At 41.4% G+C, this 27,563-nt stretch overlaps 1 protein-coding gene across 5 annotated transcripts in view; it reads left to right on the top strand.

Annotated features, from left to right (window-relative positions):
* Positions 1-22,523, top strand: part of lrch1 (leucine-rich repeats and calponin homology (CH) domain containing 1) — a 104,079-nt gene extending 81,556 nt beyond the window's left edge. For 2 of the 5 annotated variants that reach the window (XM_012853077.3, XM_012853075.3), the window contains 4 exons: positions 9,434-9,543; positions 10,101-10,238; positions 10,330-10,407; positions 22,148-22,523. In XM_012853077.3, coding sequence (XP_012708531.2) covers positions 9,434-9,543; positions 10,101-10,238; positions 10,330-10,407; positions 22,148-22,261 — 440 coding nt within the window. In that variant the 3' untranslated portion in view covers positions 22,262-22,523. Of the gene's footprint in view, positions 1-9,433; positions 9,544-10,100; positions 10,239-10,329; positions 10,408-10,790; positions 12,257-15,231; positions 19,549-22,147 lie in introns of those variants that run through there. The other 3 variants (XM_012853074.3, XM_012853073.3, XM_021310874.2) reach the window with 2 other exon arrangements.
* The last annotated feature ends 5,040 nt before the right edge of the window (positions 22,524-27,563 follow it).

Here is a 27,563-nt window from a genome sequence, read left to right as displayed (position 1 = left end):
CTCATAATAGAGCCCCTCTGCTATAACAGGTATACCTATTTCAATAAATTGTGCTTATTTGAGTCAGTAAAAGTGTGGAATTTTAAATTAGAAGATGTGGCTCTCCTCTTCTGTGAAACGGCATTTGATTTTAGCGTTTCTGTCCCTTGCCACATGTCGAGCTGTTTCAGATTAGACGCTTCAGAGCGCGTTTCTGTACGTTCGTGTGTATGAAGCAGCCTCCGATCAAAGAGGAGCTTTACCACTTCGGCTTTCATCTCCAGCTGTTCATGTTTTGCGGTAGCTGCTGACTAGTGAGGACGTGGTAAAAGTTGGATCTGCTGTGGTGTGTGTGTGTGTGTGTGTGTGTGTGTGTGTGTGTGTGTGTGTGTGTGTGTGTGTGTGTTAGAAACTCATGTGGTCACACACATGCGGAGCTGAAATGCATTGAATTATGACTGTGAGAGTTTGTGGAGATGGTAGAAAAGAAGAAATACAGATTTTTTTGTAGTCATAAACTCTCTAAATTGGCTGTGTTTTGTCTAAATCTGCAAGTGTACAACGTAGAAATGCACTGTTTATTTTACTTTTATTTGTTATATTCTATTTAATTTGCAGCATAAATTAAAAGCAAACTGATATTTGAATTAGACGTGACTCAAAGTATTTAAAGGGGAAAATGCTAATTTTGAGAATCCTTTTCAAGACTCGTCTAACCTGGACTGGATTATTTTACACATATTTCAGATTCCTTAAATAACAGTTTGTGCTTTGTGAAACCTTTTACTCTATAGGAGTCTCATTCCTATGAGGTGTCTGTTACATCCCAAGCAATCATCTTCTGTCTGCTTTTGTGATTATTTTTGAAGCGACGGAACACGTTTTTACATTCTTTACTTTGTGTGTTGTTCCTTTTTTAAATTCTCAGTTCGTATCAGGGCTGCAGAAGGAACTGTTTTCTTGTGTCAGCGACTGTGCTGTCACGCCACAACCAACAGCAACATTAAGGTCTCAAAATGTATCAGTGAAACTAACACAGTGAGATGTCACAGGCCATTTTAGGAAACTGTGATGTCCTTTTGGTCTTGTGTGTGTGTGTGTGTGTGTGTGTGTTTGTGCGCAATATATGCATCATGAATGAGTTGTGGATTTGTCTGGACACATTTGTGTGTGCCTGTCTATTTTTAGTTGCCATATTTTGCGTGTTAGATAATGGTCCCTGAAGGACTATCCTACTTTCAGTGAAACTGGGTCCAAGATTTCAGATGTGTCTTATCTTTGCGAGGGCCAGTCAAAACCTTGCAGGTACGAGTGGATTACCTGATTTGGTTATAGGCTTTGAAAGGGTGAGAAGCATTTCTGTTCAGGTTCTTTCTTTTACTTTCAAATTAAGTTACGGACTGATGTTCTGCTTTCCAAACGTCAGGTTTGCTGCTTTCGTCTTATTGTTCCTGACTTCTGCACAGAAATTGAAGCGGCTGCTTTAGGAGTTAGAGAGATTTTAAGGACCCGCATTATAAATCATCTATTATTAGAGTTGAATTCATACTTTTTAGAGCTTAGTGACAAAATCAGTGAGTTATGTCAGAGTGGGGGCTTACAGAAACAAACGTGTCTGAGTGCTTCCAGAGCTACACATTGCTCTGTTGGTCCTTAAAAGGCTCTAATATGTGACAGTAGTTCTGAGCCGTGGAGGTCGTTATGCACTCATTGTTATACCTTCTCTCACAAACAGAAGCTGAAGGCGTGGTAACCATCTGAGATGTTCAAAATCTAGTCTGCAAATAACACTGCATTGTTGTAGGTTAGGAATTCGGATCCTGTATCCTTATCATTATCTTTAGGGCTAAGTCAACAGACATTTTCTAGAAAATGCATTCAACACCTAGAAAACTGATATTAACTGCTGGCAAAGTTGTTTAATATTAAGGTGCAACATTAGACTATGGTTAACATTTAGACCCTGTCCACACAGAAACAAGATTAGGTGTCTCCACAAACGTCGTTTCCAACAGATCATTATTATGTCTTAAGAAATGAGACTGGAATTAGTTTTATTTTTGAAGACCCAAAAGTAGGGCTGGGCGATATAGATAAAAAATAATATCTTGATATTTTTAGGCTGAATGACGATACATGATATTTATCCCAATATGTTTTTCTTCTCATAAAGTAATTATAAAAAGGCGTCTCTGAATCAAAGCTTTATCCCAAATATCTCAAAGCTACATTTTTTAACAAACAGCTGTAGATAAACATGAGAAGCAGCTGAAAAATAACCTACTGGAATACATAAAAGTATAATTATAACGCAACATAGACCATCTCAATATAAACAATATAGTCTCATAGCGCTTTCAAAAAAATCTCGACACTTTAAAATCTTGATATATTGCCCAGTCCTGCCCAGAAGACCTGTTAATCTTTCTGTTCATTTATTATACAGTGCATTAAAATTTTTTAATTTTTCAAAGATTTCCCTGCTTATTGGAAAACGATGTACTACCCCTGTATTTAAAATGTCTGTCAAGTGTGAGCAGTTAACATTTGGCAGAGTTTTGAATGACAAATGAAGAGTGACATGCAGAGCGGTGAAGGAATGAGAGGGAATAAAATATATGGAAGGAAGTGGTTTTGTTTTCAGAAACCACAACAAAGTATCTTTGACAGTGACTGTAGCTTTCAGTAAGAGAATGCAATGTGAGAGAGCAGTTTATTTTCTTTGGAAATATAATTTAATACAGAGTTTGAAAGGAATATCTGTGGTCATTGTTATGGATATTTAGCTCAAATGAATAGATTTGTACTAACCATTAAAAGACCACAATAGGCACATCTCATCAGAGCTGTAGTCTGTGGCTGGCCTGCCAGCTAACTTTTACCCCTTTCCACATGAGATACAGATTTTTCACCAGACTCCTAGACCTGGGGTATTACTCAACTCTCAAGATTGTAGGTCATAAGTCCAAGTCAGTTCTTGAAACTGTAGATTCCAAGTCAACACTTGAAATTTTAGAGTCCATGCAGGGCCTCGATTACCTGACTCCGCCAGATAGATTTGCTCCGCATATCCATCTGGAAACCTTCCGTTGAAGTAATTTTGGGAAGGGGCGAAAATACTGGTTAGCTGATTGGCCTATGTTGGTGATAGACGGGCCAAATAAACCAATCAGATTGGCTTGTGGTTGTGTTTTCGTCGTCGCTCGTAACAGAGCGACGACGAAAACACAACCACAAGCCAAGCTACTCTTGCTGCTGCAGGTAAAGGCTCGTTAGCTCAGCAAAGAAATATTCTGTAATTCCGATAAAACTTGCTCGATAGCCACGCTAACGCTAGTTTCATCGGCTGAAGCCGCCATGTTCTCTAGACTGAACTGTCGCTCCTCGTTGCGTCACACCTCAACCCGCCTCAAAGCCAACGCTGATTGGACGTTCGTTTGGTGAACGGCTCCAAATTTTCTTTAACGGAGGGTAGCCAGACTGATCTGCGAGTGAAACCTTGAAAGCTCGCGAGATCAAGATGGTCTCACGAGGCTAGGGCCTCGAGGCTTTGCAATGTGAGTCAATTTTGAGACTTTAGACCCAAGTCTGGTGTTAAGACTATCAAGGGTGAGTCCAGGTCTAGTCTGCAAGTCATGCTCCAAGTTGAATCAATGTAGACTAAAGAGTGCAGCTCCACAGGGGTCTGGAACCTTTTTGCTTTAATCACTGACAAGGTGCCTTAGCCTCCTCGGTTATGTGGCACACAGCTCTGATACGCTGCAGTGACGACCTGCTCATAAAGCTCCAGCTGTCTGTCCTCAACTGCCTTTCATCTGTTCAGCCTGAAACTAAAGCATTAGAGCATTCTCCCACCGAAGCGTTGTTTCATTTTGAGGAGCTTATCCGTTTGTCTGAAACACTCATGACTAATGCTGTGTACTCGCTTCAAGCCTCAGGGAGAATGACATCATTCTGCCATCATCGCTGCTCCTGACCTCAGCCTCAACAAGCCCGCGTTTGATAGTGGCAAATGTTTACGGATTCCATGTGACCACTTCGTAATAATATCTGTTTCAAATGTGCAAAAAAAGACGTACGGCGGAAGAAAAGCTGAACCCGAGGCCTTAGCCCTGGCAGCCCTTTCTTCTGCCGGGAGGTTTTCACAGAAGCGTAACTCTCACATATCTCTGGATAGAAATAAGCACACCCACACTATTCACTTTCTGCCCGTTCAGCTGCTCTCTGTGTAGATTTTATCTGTCAACTGATGTGTGAAGGTAGAGTAAATAGAGGTAAAAGTAAATCAAAAACCTTAAACGTTATGTTTATAATGTAAAACTCGAAAATATTCATTATTCAGTCGGATCAAATCTTGAACCGAACACCTTTTTATGTAGTTTTCACAAGCACTTCAGGCTCCCCCTCTGTGCCTTCATTATTCACAGCACTATTATTAAAATTCATTGTGAAATATAAAGCATGTAATATGTACATTTCATTCTCGCTGACAGGGCTACTATGAAGTGAAGGCAGGTTAGCATAATCCCGCACTCGTATGCAGCACCAGCATTGTTCAGTACTCCACCAGTTGGTCTGCTGGGAGAAGCAGCCAGTGGCAACAATAGAGAGAGAGATGTCACCTGCTTAAAAAGTCTGTTATTTATATTGTGTTTTTTAGTAACACTTGTTGCACAGAAGCTTTTGTAGAGTGTTTAAAACTCTAGGTGTATTTACAAAAATTGTCTGGAGCCGATCAACCAGTCCAGGGGATTTTCTCTTCCTCTTCCTAATTCATAGCAGAAACCGGTTCCATCAGATCTAGCATTCAGCTTCTCCAGGTTGTAAACTACCTGTGGATGCACTAGAGTTCTAACTGAAAAAGCATACTTGGGGAAATGTCCAAAGTTGGATTTGTGTCCTCAAAGTTTTTTTCAGAACCTCTTGACCTCAAATATTGTTGCTCTATTAAAATCTGTAACAGCTGTCAGGCAAATGTAAAAAGTAATTTTTTTCTCATTTCAGGTCATGGCTACACCACCCTGATTATATATTTTCATCCTCAAATATCATATGCTTCTGTTTGAAACATTTCTGTTCAGACAGCAAGCAGAATTTGAGACGAAATGTTAGCATATCTATACTGTGTATATTAAGCGGGTCAGAAAATGCATATATATATATATATATATATATATATATATATATATATATATATATATATATATATATATATATATATATATATATATATAAAATACCGTAATTTTGAGACTGTGCAGCACAATCAAAATCCTTAAATCTTCTCAATAATTTATGTTGCGCCTTATAATGCGGGGCGCCTTAGATATGATTAAAGTTGCGCTTACTGACCGATTTTATGTGGTACAATACTCTCAAAAACCTGTTACCATTTGTGAGTACAACTTTGGTAAGCAATGAAGCCGCTCCACTCAATGGATATTCGGAGCATTACGGTACACTGTGTCACTACCTGATCGGACCCCTGAGCTGTCTACAAGACTGCCTGACTGTAATTTCTAAACTAGAATTGAATTCATGTAAAGTTCCCCACATACTCGGGCGTAGGTCACTCCGCTGAGCTCCACGCATACTCAAGACATACTGGAGGTGGACTTTGCGTATTCAGTTATGTGTCACACTATAAACTTCTCAGAGGCAAGTCTTTACATTGAACTGTTTTTTATGTGACACCGAGCTTGATACACTGAGCTGCTTAAAGCAGGCGGTCACAAGGACGCGCAGCATCACAGTCCCTCTCTGCTCTCACTGAAAGGTGGGAGTCTGCTGGATAACAAACGGCTCTAGGTGCTCAGCTAGCTAATCACACATTTTACCATCCGTTCTGCTGCTTCGTCCCACTGGCAGAAAGTTTGGGAATTGTAGGAATTTGCCACAAGAAATGTAGGCAACAGTACGCTCGACTATGAAGGGTAAAACATCCGCGGAGAGTCAGCTCATAGTACGCCCGAATATGTGGCAGCCCGCAACCAGAGTACGTGCTAGCAACAATAAACCTAGTAATTCAATTTAGAAGTTACGTTTATTTTGGCCTTATGTTATGCAGAGTAGTTGGTCTATGCAGTGTAGACCAACTACAGAGTCATGTAGTTGGTCTACACTGACAGAGTAGTTTTGGCTATCTCTCTCTCAGGAGAGAACTGTGTACGGGAAGGGGCCACACTGCACTTGAAGTCTTCACATGCCGTTCAGTTAAAGCCACAATTGGACGGACGAACTGATTGAAGCCATCCTATTGTTGGCTCAGTAAATGCTTCAAATGTAAATTATATACCTTACTCTAAATTATTTCTGTGTTCTTTTACACTTTAAAATCCTCACACTAAACGGCATCAGTACGACGCTGGCTTTCCCTGTACTATCCAGCTGATGCGGGTCTGTTGCTACCTGGCGTGGTGAGTCTGGGACGGTATGGAGGCGGGCTCTACCTCGTCTCTACATCAGTACTTTCACGAAAACAAATGGAAACTGTGAAAAGGGAGATGAAACTGAGACAAATTGAAGTGTTTATCTCCTTTATAATTCCTAAATATTTAACCACCAAAATAAATAAAATAAGAAATGGTAAGTACATGAGAGCAAACTTGCAGTAGAACGGGATGAAATAACATTTTGAATCGGCTCAGTCACATTTTCCAGGGGCAAAAAAATGCCTTATTTCCTTTTACTTTCTTGTGCCCTCCCTCCCTTATCAATCCTTCATTCCTTCCTTCCTTGAGTTCTCCTCCCTTCCTACCTTGTAACCCTTCTTGTTTCCTATCTTCCTTCCACTTCATTGGGTCTTTATTCCTTCCTTCCTGTTTCCCACTTTTGCAGATTACACATTTAAAGCATCCCCGCTGTAGAAATATTTGGATTAAAATTTATTTGTCTTTCATAATTTCCCATTTGATTTTCTCTGTGAAATTTTCCTCTCAACGACTGAATGGTCTTAGCTGAAAGACATCTGCTGTTTTGAGACCTTAAACAAGAGTTCTCTAAGTCTTCGCAGAAAAACTCTTCAACCCAGGAGATGAATTCTAGACTCAGTAAGGAGCATGATTGTTAAAGGCAGTTTAAAGATGCAGGTTAAAGGAATGACAACACACACTTCCTGCATCCTCGTCACTCCTGAAGTATGAAGCCTCTGCAGCGGTGCTACTGCTCCCTCCTGTGGCCACTTAGGGAAGCCACAAGTACTCAGATTTCATTCAGCCGTGAAGAAGCGATTGCGTGTATAAAATGGGACAGCAGGAGGTGAATGAATCAGCCATCAACTCTGGATGCGTGTGGGTGTTTCGAGTGAGTGGGTGTGTGTTTTGATTCAGTGTTTTGTTAGAAAAAAAAAGGCCAGGCATATCTCATGCTCTCATTCCGCCTACATGCAGTTCAGAAAAGCTCCTGCTATCTCAGCCTGTATTCATCTGCATTTATACATATTAACCCCAATTTCTGTCAAAATCCTGTTATGTTCACATTAATCCATGGTTTGAGTATTCCTCTGCTGTTTTTAAACCAAAATTGAGAAAATAAATTGTCCAAGAATTCAGCCATAATATAGGATATTTCTGGAGAAGGGTGGGTCTAGTAAATTTGAGATTTGCTGAACAAATGAAATATTGTTTCATTGGGCTTCTGTAGCCTGTGATTACATATCATTGCATTTATTCTGTAATTTTAAAATGTACAGCAGATGATCCTGGGAAATTGGTCTGTAACATTAGGACACTTTAGCAGTTTCTGGCCTGAAAATCACCAGAAAATTCAAATGAAGAGCACGCATTCAAGCCACTTTCTTTATCAGTCATAGGCTGCTTCTTTGCACTCTGCAATCAGGTCACATGACCGCTCTGATCACAAAGTCCGAGCTGAAAGTGCTCTGAGCTCTGGCTGCGTGGGCGCATGTGAATTTCATGCTTATATAAGCTCGCTGCATGTTTTATGGCTGGCAGCCATTTTTATTTGTGTCAGTGAAACTGCTGAGAGGAAATGAGTTCATGTATGTCCACACTGCTGTGGTTTAGGCATGCAGACGCTGCTCACACTGACCACACTGCTTGCTCCAATTTCCTCGTTATGTTTGTTTTTTTAAATTGTCTAAATGAGCATAGAGACAAAGCATTGCTATCCAAGATTTTTATTTAATTTGCATTCATGCTACATAGAATATGGCTAACACTAATAAAGTGTTAACACTTCTTGTTGTTAAAAATATAATTTGGCAACCTTGATACTTGCAGGTCATAGCTACAACTTTTTTTGATCAAAATGATTAACTTTTCAAAAAATAATGCATCCACAGAACGTCTAGAGTTCTGCAGAAAAAAATATTAAAGGGTAACTCACCCCCAAATCAACCTTTTTGCCAATAAGCTGTTAACATGCTTGTCTTATAGTACTGTCTACATATCCTGGTCATTATTTTGAAGATTTGTGCACATTTGTTGTAATCCTGCTTTTGTGTCTAAAATCGTCAGTGTGGCAACCTCTTAGGGTTAAACGGTGGTCTTGCATTGAATTTTGAATTAACATTGCTTTCGGTGGCTGTGACAGAATTCTAAGACTGTGACGTCGGTAGCTCTGCCGCTGTGTGGTATAAAAGCAGCCTGTCTTAAAAAAAAACTCCCTCTTGTGCCTCCATAGCAAGGACAGTTTCACTTTTCAAACCCTCCAGAGAACTTTTTTTTTTCTTCAAAAAAGGCGACTAGAAACAAATCTACCAACTTTTTATGTGTTATTGGCAAATTTATGTGAAAAGTAACCAATTGTTCTGAGCGCGCGTGTGCCACCTACTGGCCGGGAGGAGTTAAACTTTGCAGCTGTCTCCTTTAAATTGAGCAGCATTTAATCTAAAGCTTAATCTTGAATGGGACACAAGCAGCTTGGAGAATGGCGTTAACGCTGGAAATATTTCAATCATTCATAGGGTCTGATTTAAAAAGGAATGTTCACATTCAATCAGGTGGAATGGCAGAGGTCCAGCACAACATGAGTGACAAATCATACCTTTGGAACTGCTTTGCAAACCGTATGAATGACCATAATGTTGTTTTTTTTTTTTATAACATTTTTAAAACATTTTCTCATCCATTCTATTCTTTTTCCTTTCCTTTCTTATGTCCTTCCTTCCTTAAGCTGTTGTTGATTTGACCTAGCACTTACACCTGAGTCATGGTTCCGCTAACTCCTGTCTGCTTTGCTCCCTCCTTCTCTGTGCAGCAAAGAGCAGCAGCTCGCTGTGTTTTTCTGTGTGGGTTTTGGAACATAACATTAATCAGCATGGATATTTCCATCATTGCCACTTAACTTCAGTTTAATCTAACAGTTGGTATACAGCTTTCTCCCCCCCTCCCAGAGCTTTGTCTCTCCTTTAGTCCTGGACGATGTGACCAGCGTGTTTATGCGCTCGTCTCAGTCTGTCGCCGTCTCTTTTGGGCTGCTTTTGTTGCTGCAGTGTTCCTGCGGAGCCACAAGAGTATGGAGTCTGTGGATCCCCAGTTCACCATGAGGCGGAAGATGGAGCAGCTGCGGGAGGAGCTGGAGCTCATGGATCAACTGAGAGATGTGAGATAAATCTGACCTCACGTTCTGCTGCACCTCAATGGGGGACAGAAGGACACCTAGTGAAATGAGTCTGTTGCTTTCAGACAGCAAAGCTAGTTTACTGTACTGTTCAGCAATGGTCCATCTACAGAGTCTAGCTACATTATTCATACTTCTTGAACTTTTCCTGATTTTATCAACCATAATCCTTTATATTATATTGGAATTATATGTGATAGTTCAACTTAAAGTAGTAGTACTATTCTGCCACAACATTGCATTTTGCATGGAGGCTAAAAGGTTTGGTTTTGGTCTCATCTGACAAATCCACCAACTTTTCAGGTTTTTATTTGCATGCACAATGTTAGTCCACATGACCTAGTTGCAGTAAAAGTAAACAAAAACAGCTATTTCATATCAGACTCAAATCACATATGGAGATGGTACAAAACTGGGTTTCTGCACAGCCGTGTCAGTCTCAGCTCCACCTGCTTCAGTTTAAGCGTCTTTGCAGAGTCAAACAACCACATCAGACAATAAAACCCAGAGTAACAGAGTGACTCATCTTCCCTCCGTAGATCATAGAGAGCAGACTGAAAGTCATCCTCCCCGAAGACCTCGGCTCGTCTCTGATGGACGGCGTCGTGCTCTGCCATCTGGCCAATCACATTCGCCCGCGCTCTGTCGCCAGCATCCACGTCCCTTCACCTGCAGTGGTACGTGTACGACATCAGGCCTTTAATTTAATCTGTGCTCATCAGGCGGAGAGATAACGCTTTGCATGAATGTCCTCGCTTGTTCTTTCAGCCCAAGCTCAGTATGGCGAAATGTCGAAGAAACGTAGAGAACTTCCTGGATGCCTGCAGGAAAATAGGTGTACCGCAGGTAAGAATGTATTTTTAGAAAGTGGTCCTCTGTGAACTGGGGATTGATTTCATGTTGTTTTCCGCCCCAAAAACCTACTAGTTGGGGCTCTCATATGAGTTCAACCCACTTGTGGAGGTTTGGATGATTTGAGACAAGAACATTTAAAGTGTTGGCTATTCTAATATTCTGTTAGTTTGAAGCAGGATGGTCTGACCTGAAATGATCCTCAGTTCAAGAATCGATCTCCTTGCTGTGTGCCTCTTAGGTAGCTTTCTTTTTACAACATGTAAAAGAAACTCTAAAGGTGTCCTGCAAAAGAGATCTTGCTTGAAATAAAAGGCAATAGCTATACACTTTCTAGTTCAATTGCAACACATTTGATCTAATTATATATCTTACAGTGGCTGAGAACCTAAATTTAGGAGTTTTGCAGGATACTGAACCAGAAATGGGAGGAAGGCTGATGGTTCCTGGTGTGTAAAAACAGCAATCCTCCACCTGCCATTTCTTTATCAAACCTTGATAAGTACCACAGAGCACAGAGAACGTCATTTTCTCCACAATTCATGTTTGTCTTATGATGTAAAAAATAAAAAAAATCCTGAGAACCACTCAGCCGTCTCTCAGCTCTGGTTGCCCCCCTCCCTCGTCTTCCCCCTACCCTTTGTCCCGATCGCTTCAAAAAGGGTCCGCATCAACATGTGATACTGACATCATCACCGCTCTCATTAATGCCTTCAGCTTCTAGCTTCCTCCATCTTGACAGGATTTGACCAAAGCAGTCTGTGCCGACTGCAAGATTTGGTTCAGCCTTACTGTGAGTCTCTGTGTAAATGTCTTTCTGTGTGTGTGATTCCACTGACACGGGACTCTTCAGGAAGATATACATAAGAGATACCGTTCATGCTCTCTGCAGTGCAATCTGAGGCAGTTCATAGCAAGTCCTAAAGGAGTAGTTCAACTTTTTAGGAGATTACCAACTCATTATGGAATTTCTAAATCCAGCAGCTAGTTGGCTTAATTTGGTTTGAAGACAGGAAACTACAAAAAAACCACAAAGACAAATAAGAGTTAAACAGGTAAATGAGCTCTGACTCAAGGCATTAAAATCCACACCGAGCAAATCTGACCATAACCTTAATAAGCCAGATGCATACATGGCACAAGGTGTTCAGTGCTCCCTTACCTTTACTCACTGTATTTAAGCTCTGGTGGTTATTTTTGTTTTTTTATTTATTACTTTTTTCTTAACATTTTTCCATATTTAGCCGTAAATATTAAAAACCAGAAAAAGTGCCTCAGAGGCATTCATAGCATACTAACACAATGCATGATATTTTACACATTATGCCACATTTAAGTGACAGACTTCAATGTATTCAACTGTACTTTGTGCCTGACAAGCACAGGGTTGAGCATACTTGACGTGATGCCAACTGTAAGATGGATACACCCATGCGGAAGTGTACCCCAGGCAGCTCTAACCTCTGACAAAGACGTTGTAATGGTGCCGATAGTGAAGCTCACTGCGTTAAGAGGCATTTTTGCCTTGTCTACTAATATTAAGGCAAAGAGACAAGGAACATTTTCCAAATGAGTTGAGAATCATGTCAGTGAAGTTTCCATAGACATTTACTCGACTAATTTCATTTACCCATGTTTTACTTTCCCGGGGCTTTGGTCCCCTAACTGATCCAGTGCTTCTCCGCTTTCTCTGGGCTTTTTGAAGGTGCGTAGTTGCGTGCAGTAAGAAAAACTGACGGGGAATGTGCAAACCTAGCAATTTTATAAGCTTCATTTATCACAAAAAGGGGTTTTGGGGATGATTTTAAGCAAGAAAGTACGCCTATCTCCAGCGTTCACTGGGCGAGAGGCGGAGTACACCCTGGACAGGTCGCCAGTCTGTCGCAGGGCAACACAGAGCCAAACAGGACAAACAACCATTCACACACACACACACTCACACCTAAGGAGAATTAGAAGGGCCAATTAACCTAACAGTCATGTTTTTTTTTTTTTTTTTTTTTTTTACTGTGGGAGGAAGCCGGAGTACCCGGAGAGAACCCACGCATGCACAGGGAGAACATGCAGATGCAGGGTTGGATTTGAACCCAGAACCTTCTTGCTGCAAGGCAACAGTGCTACCCTCTGCAACACTGTGCAGCCACACAACCTTTAACCTACATAAAAATGATTTTGCTGTGATCAAAAGTCCGTGATACTGTACTTAAAAATCAGTGCTCGTCGTCATAAAGCTCTTACGATCAGTGTAGTCTCCCCTCCATGTCTGTTACACCACATACAACTGTGGTCCCAGTGCTGCGCAGGCAGAAAATAGCTGTGCTTTATTTATACCAACTGGAGTAGAATAGAGTGGAGCCCAGTGAAGAGAAATAGGGTTGGGGCGGTGTAAAAGAGGCTAAGGAGATGTAACGTCATCAGTTGCACGTCATCCTTCAGTTTTTCTGGAATCTGGATGAGTGGCTGCTTGAGTGGCAGAATATCAATACATCTTTTTTGCCTTTGTCTGTTTAGCCACTGTCTTCTTGCTGCCACCCGCTGGATTGGAGTGGTACTGCAGCTTTTTCATCAATACAGCCCGCACGTCATTAGGTTGATTTACATAAATGGCCCCTAGCTAATTATGCTTTAGTTTAGGAGCTTTCCTTTTCCAGGATAATACAAAGTGTGGGGGTTTAAAACCTGGGGCTTTCGATGGAAAAGTGGCTAATTTTCATAATTTTCGTGAGTTACCTTCATACCGACGAACATGCGATAGGTCACTGCCGATCAGTGTTGCGTTCAACTGTTCATGAGGTCAGTCAGCAACATATCCTTTTTTTTACATTTTACTTGACTCCTTTTAGGTTTTGGGGAAGGAATAAATTCCCTCTGAGCGTTCATGATAGCTGGTGTCTGAATTCCACTTTCCCTACTAACCACATTTAATCATTTTTACCAATGTTTTTTTTTTTTTAACAAAATCACTTTGAACACAATGCGTTCATAATGTAACATCCTGGGATCTTTTGGGGGTTAAGAGGGAGCGGCTTCTGTAGGTAGGGGGCATTTTAATTTGGGACGAATTGCGATCAGTTACTGACGAACTTCCAAGATTGTTTGCCAGGTGGCGTCACGTCAATTGGAGAAGATAAAAGCAGGGTTAGGTTACAATATTTCAACCATTGAATTTCTGGTACTCAGAACGGTTGAGTTCATGCATCACCTGCAAACTTACCAAGGCGTGGCCATCTTCCTAAACTAACACTCCGGCAAGGAGGGCATGAATCAGAGAAGAAGCCAAGAGGCCAATGGTGGCAAGAAGGATTGCACAGGTACAAAATAAATAAATAATCCATTAAAGGTCCAGGCTGCAGTTTGCCATGAATGATACAAAGCAAACATGTGTAAGAAGGTGTTTTGTCAAATGACACATAGACTAAACCTTTTCTAACCACCGATGCACATCCTGCCAAAAACACTGTCCCAACAGTAAAGCATGGTGGCGGCATCGTCATCCTGTGGGAATGCTTTTCCTGCAACAATAACACCAGTTGACATTCTAAAGTGAACAACAAAGAGTTGGCCCAAAAAGGCAAAATGTAAATGTACACCAAATTTTCATTTGTCAGAAATTTTGACAACTTTTCTGGCACATTTTCTGTCAAAATCTTACTAAAATACATTTTGCAAGGTGATTTAAATACGGTCTTAAGTTCTTCAGATTGCAGTGTTGGGATATCCAGAAGTGTTCAGTAGTTCCTCAAAGATTCAGTCATAATTTCTTCCTGTCTCATACAAAGGACTGCCCCAGTTTTTAAATACAAACCCATAACAGGGTTAGAACAGGGTAAAGAATACAGTTGTTCATTACATTTGGTGGCAAAACTATTTTTAGACTTTGTTTAAAATCCCTTGGAAGTATTACATCAGGAAGCATTATCCAATTATGGGGACTTTTTTTTTGGTCCTGCTTTCATGTTGATGTGCTTAATTTATTATCATGTTTGTCATCTCTCTAATGATGGCTTTCTACCATTTCTTTGTTCTCGGTATGCAAATTGTTTCTGTAAAAAGACAAAAAAGATTCTGTCTTTGTTCTTTTTACCTGTTTGAGCTATAACCTCCATCGCTGCTTGCTGACAGCTTCGAGCCTCTGCGATGTTGCTAGCTTCCTGCAGCCTGAATGCTTTACTGCGTACGCTTCTGCGCTAAGTCCACTGGCTCTCCCATCAGCTGCCTCCCCCCCCCCCCGCCTTTTACGGGGCTGCTTACTGGGAGAGAGAGGTCCAACCGGTGACCAGGATTACTCAAGCATCCTCTCAGTAAGCATCCCTGATGGTTGCCCTGGTAACCCCTGCCTGCCTCTGCTCTCTTCTGCTTCAGACATGTGACTTTCGACCTCTGTGTCCATTGGTTAATCTCCTGCCTTTTCTTTTTCCTCCTTTACCTTTCGTCTGGATCATGCCATCTCTTCTTTTTCATCCTTTGTTTTTCTTATTTTTTTTTGTTTTCTTTGCTTAAACTTTTGGTTTTGGTTCTACTCGTCTGTGACCTCCTTTCATTTTCCCTTCTTTTCCCTTTTTGTCCCCCACCCTCTTTTGCCCCCATTTTTTTCCTCTGTGCTACTTTTTATTTACTTCTCCACCCTCCCATCCGCTCATTGTCCTTATTCTTTACTACAAATTTGTTTTCTTTAATTTCTTTTCCACTAACCCTTCTGCTTTTTTTCTTTTTTTTTGTCTGCCCTGTCTTCATTCTATCATTCTTATTTCATCCTGCTTTTTTTTGTTTCGTCTGACCCGCCTTCATTTACCTCTCCTTTCCTATCGGGGATGCCAGTCTTCCCTTTGCTCGCCCTACGACATCACACAGTGCCGTCTGCACTCGGTCCGCGCCACAGTTCTGGCTCTTGCTGCATTGGATACCACCTCTCCAGACCGGAAGCTTGACCAGACAATCTCAGCTGGTAGCCCTGCCTCCTGCAGGGCCGCAGAAACACGTTCCCAGGTCTCGGTTACCACCCAAACCCCGACTCCTGCTTGGCAGATCTGGGACATTATTGGCTCCAGCCTGGTTCATATCCTCTGCTTAGTTCTTCTGTTCATAGCCTACAGTTGGATCGAGCTAACGTAACAGTGACTACACGCCTGCAAGCTCTGCCTTCCTCCTGCCAAGGCTCCTCCCCTTTTTGGTCACCTTTATGTCATGTGGACTAACCACACACAAATCTGAGCCATGAGATCATTCCCTCTGTCTTTTATATCCTTTTGTCAGGTTATGAGTGTTTCAAGGTGCTGCAGAAAAGGTCTGTAACCGTTTTTGAGGCAGTCACTATGTTTATGGCATGTGACTGAAATAAAAAAAAATGTCCTTCTGCAGATATTACATGAAGAAAACGGAGCAGAGGGATTCCCTCCCTCTCCCATGTGATACAACTGAAGGGTCCGCATGAGCCATTGCCTCTATCTTTGCTTTTCTTTTGTCTTTGCAATGAACTGGAACCAAAGCTGTTAGGAGTGGCAGAACACGATAGGATCAGGGCATCTGTGCAGGACTGACCGTCGATATAACAGACATCCATCAGAAAACGTGTGAACATGCCAGCAAATGCACCTTATTGTATGTTTATAATCAGGAGGTTGTTTAAAAATGTCTACATTGCGATTGCGCATAGTGGACCGCGTTTATTGCAGTTTGTTTATCAAATAAGAGTTTTGTAAAAATCTAGCAGCCATTTAAGACCATCATGGAGATCTGCTGGCTAATTGGCTGGAACGTCACATTATTTGCTAACACAAACCATTTATTATTATGGCTTCAGGATCAAAGTATCCAAACAGTGTGATATGGAGTCTATTTAAATTTTGTAGAACATTACATATTCAAGTTCTGATTTTAAAACGTCAACAGTGTTGTACCCTACACCCCTGGGATTGGTAGGTTTAATTTTAGGCTTGGATCATTACTGACCTGGATCATCCTAACATAAACAAATCGGCCAACTATACTTCGTTACCATTAATGTACTTAAGAAATTTTGATCAAATCTAGTCAAATTGCAGAGCTGATATCTTGTAAACCTTAATTAACAAAAATGTGTATATATAGACAAATCTCATGTAGTGGTCTAATCAGGAGTGAATGTGGCTCACAGCCACTGAGATACACACCCAAAGGTAGGTATGGATTGGTATGAGATTCTCAGTAAAATACCCTTGATTACAATATACTACAGCTGATATTAAGGCAACTTTGTATTTCACCATAAATTCACCAACATTTTTTTTAAATATGATATGAATAAAGTAGTTTTGAAAAACTGTTTTTTAATACATAATGGCAGCAATGTTTCCTACATTCCTTCTGCCAAGTAAAGTTATTAAAGTTATAATTTATGTTGAAAGAAAGAAAATAAAAACCTGTAAAAAGTACATGTGCCTACTGCACAAAGTAATTTACTTTTCGGAGAAGTTATTGAATTCATGTCTTCAGCTAAGGAATTATTTAGTGCTCCTCTTAAAGATAACTGACCATCAGTCCACAGCAACAGGTGTGAGGTAGGGGTAGTGCTGCATTACTCTATAGCTCCAAATACCCAGAGGAAACATAGGTCAGTCCAGCACATTTTCTGGCATCTTCTTAATGGATCTAAAAGATTGGATTGACATGATGGAATATTTTTAGAAATTACAACTTTTTAAAACCTTGGTATCTCCATACTGGCAACTGATTCCTCCCTACCTAGCAGTAATTGTGAAATTTGGATGTGATGTGGTACACATCCAGACCAGAGATGGGTTCCAAATGACTCGCATTGCTTAGCTCTAGGACGTCTTCAATAGGCTTCAGAGAACATAAGTGGTGTCGTGATTCAAGTTTTGTCACAAGCAACACCAGTGCAAATGGCAGTCACTTGAAACAGAGGTCGAAGGTCACACACTGATAGAATTCCTCATAGACACAAAGACAATTACTTCGACAGAGTGTTGAGGTCTTTGACCTGGAATCGACTCTGCTTTAAACCTTCCTTGGCCGCGCCCATACGCTTTAATAAATTGGTGCTTTAGCTATGACACCTTAGAGGTTTTTTTCTTGGGAATGACTTTACCTGAATTCTCATTTACCCTTGCTGTTTGGGAGCATTTCAGCAGTGGAACAAAGTCGTTACATTCAGCTGACACTGAGCGATAACTCCTCCCATCCTTAATTTTCAGCAATAAAAGCAGCACAATGGTTCGGTAATGGCAATCCTACTTTATAACTTGTATAGATTACAAGATTGTATAGATTATACCAGGTGAGTCAGTTAAACGTGCAAAGGGGCATTCAGAAGTGGGGAATATGATATCCCATACGTTTTCAAAAATAAACCTGGAAGTGCGAAACAACATTATTCCTGTGAATCATGAAGATGGTGTCAAGTCAGCTAATGCGGGATGTGACTACCTCGCTTCGGGCCTTTCACAGGACACATGGAGACAGGAAATTAGGCACCTTAATACGGCCCTGTAGGCCTGTATTGTACATGAAGTCATGGTTGGGTACTTAGTCCTTACAGGCTCTAGACCAGGGGTCACCAACATGGTGCCCGTCGGCACCAAGTAGCCCTGAGGACCACATGTGATGCCCACAATCTTGTTCTAAAAAAAGCACAACCCACCAGTGAGCTGCATCTAAAAATATGTTTATTTTACATAAAGTTAAGGTGAACTCTGACTCTTTTAGTTCAAATGTCAGTACTAGTAGCCCTTCCTATGACATAACACCAATGAAGTAGCTCTCAGTTTCAAAAAGGTTGGTGACCCCTGCTCTAGAGGGTAGGCACAGAGCACAAAACAAAAGCACCCAACAGGCTTGACGGTGAACTTCACAGTATGTGGAGGGTCATCCTTACCACGTAGTGCCAGACGACATCATATGCAAATCATAACATTCCTTTTTGGGGCTTAACTTAAGCATTGGGGACTTGGCTTTTAAGTTTATCTCTGCTAGAGACACAGGTGAACAGTTAGAGTTCCTACTGGACATTAGTGGTGTTGCATTTAAAGTCTTTTCCACACTGTCCTTATCAGAATCAGAATCAGACATACTTTAATAATCCCGAGGGAAATTACATACCTTTCATAACTAGTAACAAAGTCCGCCTTTTCACTTCATGACTTCAATTCAAAGTGCATCAGCTTGGTGAGGAGATAGCCTACCTAGCTTGTTAACAAAGGTGTCAGAAGAAGTTTCATATTTGGCTACCTTATGGTAACGCATATTGTGACCATTTACCACTGATTATGAGATGATTTGCTGTATATTGGAAATTTGTATTTATTTTCTGAATACAAGTTGCTTTAATAAATTTCCAGGTACGGATAAGTATGGAAAAAAAAGAAAAACCAGTTTGGAAAAATGTTGGAATTTTCTGATAATTTTTTTCTTTCATTCTGTTTTATAAAAGCCAAAGGTCTAGCATTGTTCAATAATTACCCTGGTTTTGACAGTGGCTTTCAAAAAAGATTAAACAATTTTACATAAAAGGGGGCTTTTTCATTACCCGTTTAGTTTCTAGATAACTTTAAGTTATCTAGAAAAGTAAGTAAGTTCTAATGGAGCTGTGGTTCTTAAACTTGGTTTAAAATACCAAAAAAAGCAGCAAAATGGCTACTTCTAAGGATTTTTACTGACAAAATAAAATTGCCTACAATCACAAACTCTGCTTCATAGAATCTGCATTTAGCCTAGGTTACTCAATTCCTTATCTGACAAGTCCTAGATTTATACATTTTGAAATGGAGCTAATCTAGATAAGTCCAAAACGCCTCTACATTCTGGGAATCAAAAGCCAATACAAGTATTTTGTTGTTTCATTCATTGGATGTGAAACTTAGAAAAGACCTGTGTATTATTCAACATGTTGTACTCAAATCCCAGGAATGGTATTAAATGCAGAGAACCCTCTAGAAATGTGTGTCAGGAAAAGTATGGAATTTTGTAACAGAAAATGTGTAGGAACTCTGATTTGTTCACTTCTAACGTGTTACTGAAGAGCATATTTTACCACATTCAACTATTTAAAAACTGTAACTCTGATATTTTCCTGTTTTTCATTTGCTCAATTATAATTGTAATTGCCGTTTATGTTTTAAACATGAAAAATCAAAGGCTTGTTTGTTTATTGTTTTGGGCTCTGCAACTTGAGACTTCTTTGAATGTTCATCCATCAACCTGACCTCACCCTGATATGCATTGATTTTTATATCTAAAGGGCTGCACTACAGAAACTGTTTGTGAAGACATGCACACACACACACACACACACACACACACACACACACACACACACACACACTACAATGGGTTTTGGCTTAGTATATGCTTATTTTTAATGATACTAGAAACTGGAGGACTATGGTATTTCCTTGTTAATGGGCAGCCTGGTGGCCTATTGGCTGTGTAAGGATTTTACATAAACCAAATGCAAACAGGATTTGTCAGTGTTGAGGTCATTCTGACCTTACTAAATTAAAACTGTTAAACCTTTTCACATAAACCTGGAGTCCTTCATCCACAGCCTGTTTTAGTGATGACCTTTTTTTTCTTTATTCAAATATTAAACGTATTATTAAACGTCACACTGTCCTGTTTTGGGGAAAAAATGGGAACCTGATAATCAAAATGTTCCAAGCTTTGTTGAATTTGAACAGGATTTATGAAGTAGCTGTCAGGGTCCTCTTGATAACGCGAAGCCGTTCCATCTATGAATCTTCCGCCAACTGTGTTCTCTGACACCATGACTCTGGACAAGAGGGGCAGAAATAAACTAACAAGTGGAACCAAAACATCCCTTCCTGTTTAGATATGTTGCGTTCGATTTTTCTCAAAAACACAGAATTAGGAACTTTGTTACAGAGTTAAATACATTCAAATTGCAAGTGCGAGTCCACAGTGGGATTTGCAACTTGTTTCGGTGCTACCTACTATTGGCAGTAGAAGATAACAATGTGTTTGTCACCACTTTGCTCATTTAAACGCAAAGAAACATGCTCACAAATAGGTCATTTTTACAACTCAATGTGACTCTGGTTTAAAGAGACACAACCTGTCTGAGGAAAGAATAAACAGTTTCTATGTTTATATACTCGGCAAGTTCAGACTCTCCAAGGTAGGGTTCCTACTTTAAGGAGCGTTACGAGCGAGAACTCAGAAAATCCAATTTCCATGGGCAAAAAGACAGAAGAAAGAAAGAGACTGTTGGCTGAGTTGATTGATGACGATTTGTTTACGGGTGAACATGGGAAGGAGGACCAGACAAAATGGCAAAGAGTGGGATATGAATTGGATAAAAGGGTGAAGCGGACCAGGACTTACTTTCAACTTTTGCATCAGTTTATCTTCACAGCGATAGTTTATTATTTTAAGCAGATTACATTTTCAATAAAAGCATGCTATTAATAAAGTAATTTGGGGGACGATCTGTGAGCTCATTAGGTATCTTAAAAGGCACTATAAGGATTTTTTTTTTTACCCTAGCATGTTTTGGATACCAGATTGGTTTCTGGTTCTGCATTTTTGTCCCACTTAAATGTTTCAGATCATCAAACACATTTTGATACCAGATAATAAGAACCTGAGTAGAACAGAAGCAGTTTTCAAATTGATTTCATTCATTAAGGAAAAATAAAAACCATGAAAATCCACATAACCTTATGTGAAAATGTATATATAACCTGCAAGAACTTGACATAGGCTAAAAGATCTCCAAAAATAACATCCTGCTCCAATCACCAAGCTATTATCTACGAACGGAGGAAATATGGTAACAATAGGTAAATAGGTAGGTGATAAACACTAAGCAAAATGGTGGATATAAATTGATCTATGGGAGAGTTCCATGGCTAAAGCTACTGCTGACCAAAGACCATCTGAACATTTCTAAAACTAATCTCTGATGATCCCCAAACGTTTAGGTGAAATACTCTGTGGACTGATGAGACCAAAGTGAAACCATTTGGTGGAAGGTGTGCTTCCTGTCGCCATCTGATGTAAAACTAACACTATTGTAGAAAAAAAGAGCATCACCCTGCTCTGGGGCTGCTTTTCTGCTTCGGGTCAAGACCGGGACAACTCGCAGTAACTGGTGGAACCTTGAATTCAGCTCTCTTTTAGAAAGTCTTGAAGATGAGTCAGTTGTCACATTCATCTATGCAGTGGGACAACGGTCTAAAGAACACCAGCAAGTCCTCTTCTGCACAGCTCTGAGCACCAAATGGTTTTAGTTTTCTGTGGCTTGATCTTAGAGAGGCTCAACAGCCCACTAACGTGGCTGAACTGGAATCATTTTGGAAGGAAGAGCAGACGTTAAAGGCCCATGACCGCTGATCGAATGCTTGATGGCTGTTGTTGCTGCCTAGGGAGGCTCTGTTGGTAGGTTTGGGGACCATAGGGACAAATTAGTTTGGAGAACTTTTTAAAGGAAATCATCATTTGAAAACTTAACTTTAAACTTACTCAGGTTATGTATGTCAAACGTTTAAGTGAAAAAATAGCCAAAACAGAAACTTTTTTACTGCACAGCAGAAAACAAGAGACCTGACATAGAAAGCTTCACAAGTTCTACACAGACTTGTTCTGTTTACAAGCATTGTGTCTAAATCCTGTGCTGCCTTTGTCTCTCCTTCTGCATCTGCTCCTGCACTCTTTTTTTTTTCCTTCTCTCTCCCATCTCCTCTCCTTCCTTCCATCCTTCCTTGTCTCCGACTCCCAGGACAAACTGTGTCTCCCTCACCACATCCTGGAGGAGAAAGGCCTGATGAAGGTGTGCGTCACGGTGCAGGCCCTGGTGGACGAGGCCTCCTCCAAACCCCCGCTCCTGGTGTGAGCGGCGGAGCACGGAACTGAACTGACATGGCTTCGCGCGGACGCCACGGCGCACATCTGCGTGGTTTCGCAGTAACTCGGCACTTTGATTTCCCGTCAGGGTGCAGAAAGGGAACTAATCCCAGCAGGAGGGGATTCATTTACTAAGTGAGAAAACGGAAGCCAGGATCACGCAGCAAGGCGGGTCGAAGATGAGCAGTCGGCCTGCTGCAGGTTACTTTTTTCCCACTCCAACTCATGAGAGTGGGGTCTATTTTTAATTTTTTTTTACTGTGATCAGCTAAAGGGCCGAATTACAGCTGCATGTTTTAACATTTTAAACGAGATCATGGACATTTTTACACTGGCTGGTTCCATCTGTTGAAATATTATGATGAAGCGATGAAAAAGAGAAAGGAAATCCATGTTGCACTTGAATAATTAGAGAATACCATGCTCTTTTATGAGAAAAGCCATAAAAAAGATGCCAAAAATGTATTTATAAAAGTTTTTTTTCTTCCTTTAATGACAAATGCAGAGATTGGGAACATTTCAGACACCCTTCAGATACTGATGCCAAATCAGGTGAAATTAGGAATTTCATCCTTTATGATCACAGCTTTGCCCCCCCCCCCCCTTTTTTTTTCTGCCTGCTTTTGGCTCTAAACGTCTCAAAAGTTGTTTTTTAAAAACTCTACCATGTATTCATCATTCTCAGACATATTTAGACTTTTTCCCATTTATTCTGAGTATTTCAGTCGCCTCAGTCGATGCCACCGTCTATGCACACATCATTGAAAGCCCTTGGTCTTTTCACCGTGTACAGATATATTTAGTTGTTTTTCTACTGAGCCTCGTTTCAGTGTTTTGCTCTCAGTTCCTTGAAGAGAATCAAACCAAAATACTAAAGTCTTATGACGGAGGGAGACGGCTTTTATCTAGCTCTATTTAAACCTGAAGATATTTATAATATAAAGAGAAGCAGAAAAACAGAGGCTTGAGTTGTTGTACAGAGTCAGACAGAAATAGGCCAAAGCTATTTTTCTCTAATATATTTTGGCAATAAGTGTGTATATTTTCTAAAGTTGAACTGCGGCCGTGTGTGGAGTCCCTGATGCGGGTGTATATCTGTCCATAACCGTCTCTGTGGGAACACTAATCTGGGCGTTGGATTAGTGGAAATGGCTCAGATGTTTTGTCAATGTGTTTTGTGTCAGATGCTGTTTGTTTAACGTCCCAAAATATGTATGGTGTTAACAGGAAATAACATTTATGGAGACAGAACTAAAGGTGTGCATGGAGGACTGAAGGGTCAACAGAATTAGAAGTTCAACAGCACCTTTACAGAGCCTTAGAAAAGGATTCACACCCCTTGGTCGTCTTCCTGTTCTTCAGTTTGGTTGATTGGTCTTTGAGGATATGTCCCTCCAGCTTCGCATAGAGGCTGATTTTTGATAATTCACCCCGTTCTTCTTTGCAATAAAGCTCAAGCGCAGTCAGATTAGATGCAAAGTAAAGCCAGAGGGAAATAAGCTATTCCCCCAGCATGTGGGGGTGGTATGTTCTGGGTGATGTCAGTTTTCTGTCACATACTGTGTACTTTTTTTAATGTACACCACAGAGTTCAGTTTTGGTCTCATCTTAACAGAGCAGCTTCTTCCACACGTGTGCTGTATCTCCTAGGAGGCTCGTGACAAACTGCAAACAGGACTCCTTATGCTTCTGTCAGTTCAGGTGGACAATTGCCAATTTACTAATAATCCTCTTGAGTTGAGGGTCAGTGGTTGTGCAGGATTTTATTTAGCCCTGTAAGCATAACAAGGGTTGAATACAAATGCATGACTTTGTTTTTCACCTTTTTCATACATGGGCAACAATGAGGCAACCCCAAAAACAGGAATGGTTCTGCAGGTGGAGGCCAAAGACATTATTCCCTCTTGTTTTTTGACGGCTTTTGACAAGTTTAGTATTTGACCAGGGTCGGTGTCACTACTTGGTAGCGTGAGGCGATACATGTACCCTGCAGAGGGTTACACAGGTAGTCCAATTCCACCACGATAGTACATTAGTACGTGCCAGAACCATCGGAGCTTCTAAACCCATCAGCAGGACTGGTATCTGCTCTTTTGTGCAAAGAGGAACAGGATGAGTTCTGCCAGAGCTCTACAAAGTCACCTCCAATGGGCCCCTGGTGTGAACATGCCTGACCAACCCATTAGAAACAAACTTCGGGGGGGGGGGGGGCTCAGGGCCTGACGTCCTCTAGTGGGCCCTATGCTCACTGCCCAGCACCGTGGGGTTCTGCTGGCTTTTGCCAAAGAACACCAGAATTGGCACTGGTGCCCTGTTCTCACAGATGAGAGCAGGTTTACTCTCGTGGGACAGACGTGAAGGGGTCTGGAGAAGCTGTGGTGAACATAAGGCTGCCTGCAGCAGTGTTTAAGCAGTAACAATGTTGGTGGTGGGTTGGCGTTGGTCTGGGGAGGCATCTCCATGGAGGGATACACACAGACCTGTACAGGATAAACGATGGGCCCCCTGACTGCCTTCGGGTATCGCTACAAATCCTTAGACCCATTGTTAGATCTTATTGCTGGTGCAGTGGGTCCTGGTCCGTCCTGATGCATGATGATGCCCGACCTCATGTGTCAAACGGATGCAGGCGGTCCTGGAGGAGGAAGGAATTGATGCCATTGACTGGCCTCTAGGCTCCCCTGACCTGAATCCAATAGAGCATCTCTGGAACATCATGTTTAGGTCCGTCTGACTCCGGGTTACACCTCAGACTGACCAGGAGCTCAGAGATGTCCTGGTCAGGATCTGGGAGGAGACACCAGGACACCGTCTGTTCTCTCACAAGGTGGTCCAACGTTGTCAGGCATGTGGGGGCATACTAACTACTGAGGAGTTGCTGCAATGACATTGGGACAAATTTAGACTACCCTTATGCATCAGCTTTTCAGTTTCACTTTCTATTTGACTACAGATTCAGCCCTCTGACGAAATGTGGAAAAGCTCCAGGGGTGTGAATATTTCTACAAGGTGTTGTACAACTGAGTCGGCCCTTGGAGGTCCGCCCTTCTGTCATTCACGGCTGCAGCTCTGGGCTCCTCAAGCCCTCCATCAGTCCATCAGCGTCCATGGTACACTCGAAGAGTCATGGATATCTGATACTTAGACGCAAGTTGAGGAGTAAGCTAATCATTGTGCTTCTCGTGTGGGCCTGGACTGCTGAAGTGTTTTTAGAAGATTTAAATAATTTTAGTTTTGAGTTTGAAAAACTCTGAGAACAAAACGTCTTATTCTTTTCTCACAGCTGGACGAAGCAAATTTGGAGTTAATGTAGCAAAGCGTTCCTGCGGCCTGCTGACTGTGCTAAGAGGCTGTGTGTGGGTGTGTGTTTGTGTGGGTGGGTATGTGTGGGTGTGTGTGTGTGTGTGTGGGGGGGGGGGGGGGTGAAACTGGGTGTTTCCTCTTCAGGCCGGAGTTGTTGCTGTGTGAGATTACAGACTGTGTGACTCAGGGTGGGCTTGGTTTACTGCACTGTTGATGCCTCATTACACAGCGTGCTTCGTCAGCAGTGTTTTTCTTGTGTGTGTGGCCTTTGGCTTTGGCGTGATGTTGCATTGCAGACCTGGCACAAATGGATGCTTTGAAGGGGCAGAAGACACTTCTTGGCCCTCATTGATCTCTGTAGTAAGATGAGTACTTGTTCATTTAGAAGCCAGGACAAGGGATTGAGTGCTCAGCATTACTGTAGTTCTGCTGTACTCATTTAATATTTCAGTGTTTCTCTTCAGTTCCCTGTGTTTAACAAGGCTGAGGCCTTCTTTCCCCCATCGGGTTCTTAGAACAGCAGCATCAGGCCTAAACTGGGAGTCAATGATTTTAAGTTGACCAGAACGTTTCGTAGAATGGTAAGATGTCTCACGTCCTGGACTTGGAACAACCAGATGGGGTCATTTTGAAGATAACTGAGACTAAAACCCGTTCACACTTAAACAAACAAATGCAGAATCTCTTCCAGAACCCTTTCAGAAACATACTTCTGACATCCGACACGAAAGCTGCTGTTCTCACGCTGCACTCTGGCTCTAGATGCAGATTTTGTATTATTACTTGTGCACTTGTTATTTTGTCCGCTCATTGTTCGTATTTTGGGACAGTTCTGTGTTTTGACCAATGACGTACTGTGCGCTTGACTATCACAGCAGATGAAAATGTGTTGACCAAACTGGCAAATAACCCAGAGAAGAGAACCTAGACCTTTACCGCAGGGACCAACCATCTTTGGTTGCATCTCAGTTCTAATGTTTTTTCCAGCTTATTTTCAAGGTTTGCTTTGTCTTGAGGTCCACCACTGATCACTAGCGATGCAATAAACAGAACAGTCTCGGGTTTTTGCCAATTTCGGATTCTTTTTCAGAACTGTGATATAGAAAGGCCCTGAAAATATTCCTTCCAGCCCTCCTGCCATGAGCAGTTAATATTTATATAACAGGATATTGGTGTTATTTAAAAATTCATATTTTAAAATTTAGATATTTCACATCTTATACAAGCGATTAGCCGTGTTACGTTTCTAAAACACTAGCATACTTATGAATATTCAGTATCAGCATGTTCAGACTGTATCAGACTGAGGTGGAAAGCTCACAAGGATGAAACAGAACAGCTTTGCTGTAATATTTTCAGCCTTCCTGTTAGCTACTGAAAGTGTGGCACTCTCTGGGTCTCATGCTGTCTAAATGAACTACAGAGACACATTTAGCATGTTGTAAAAAAGGGTTTGCGTTTATATAGCTTCTTAAATGTTTTATGCTTCATCCTAATCAGCTTACCGATGCTGAAAATGGCTAACTCTTGAGTCACTTTGTAACAGAAGCCACACCGAAGAGTGTTTGCCCTCAGTGGCTTTCAAGCCTGGTTTATGCTTGACCCATCCACGCCCCCCTGCGCGGCCAAAGGTTTCTGCTCCGCACACCTAAGAAAAGTCTTAACCATGCGGCCGGTCCAGTGCAGAAAAACATAGCGGGCGAGCAAGAGCTCCTTCTGGCGGAGGTTCATAAATATGGACAACTTGGTGATTCAACCCAAAAAGATCACCGTGATCAATAAATTAACAATCCCTGAATAGAAATTGCCGTCACTCTTGGCAGAAAGGAAGAAGCTTTAAAATGTTGGAAACAACTGTGTTTTCTACTTGCTCCCACACTGCAGCGGTCGTATTCGGCTTTGACGCCAATTCTATTTTCTTTTCTCACTGCCGTGTCTCTGGCTCTCCCCCACGAAGCTCTCATGCTAAACTTTGAGCATGTCCCTAC

Source organism: Fundulus heteroclitus, chromosome 7 (genome assembly GCF_011125445.2).
Source record: "Fundulus heteroclitus isolate FHET01 chromosome 7, MU-UCD_Fhet_4.1, whole genome shotgun sequence".
Classification (NCBI taxonomy): domain Eukaryota; kingdom Metazoa; phylum Chordata; class Actinopteri; order Cyprinodontiformes; family Fundulidae; genus Fundulus; species Fundulus heteroclitus.
The sequence above is the reverse complement of the archived record's forward strand: the minus strand, read 5'-3'. Positions and strand labels throughout refer to the sequence as shown.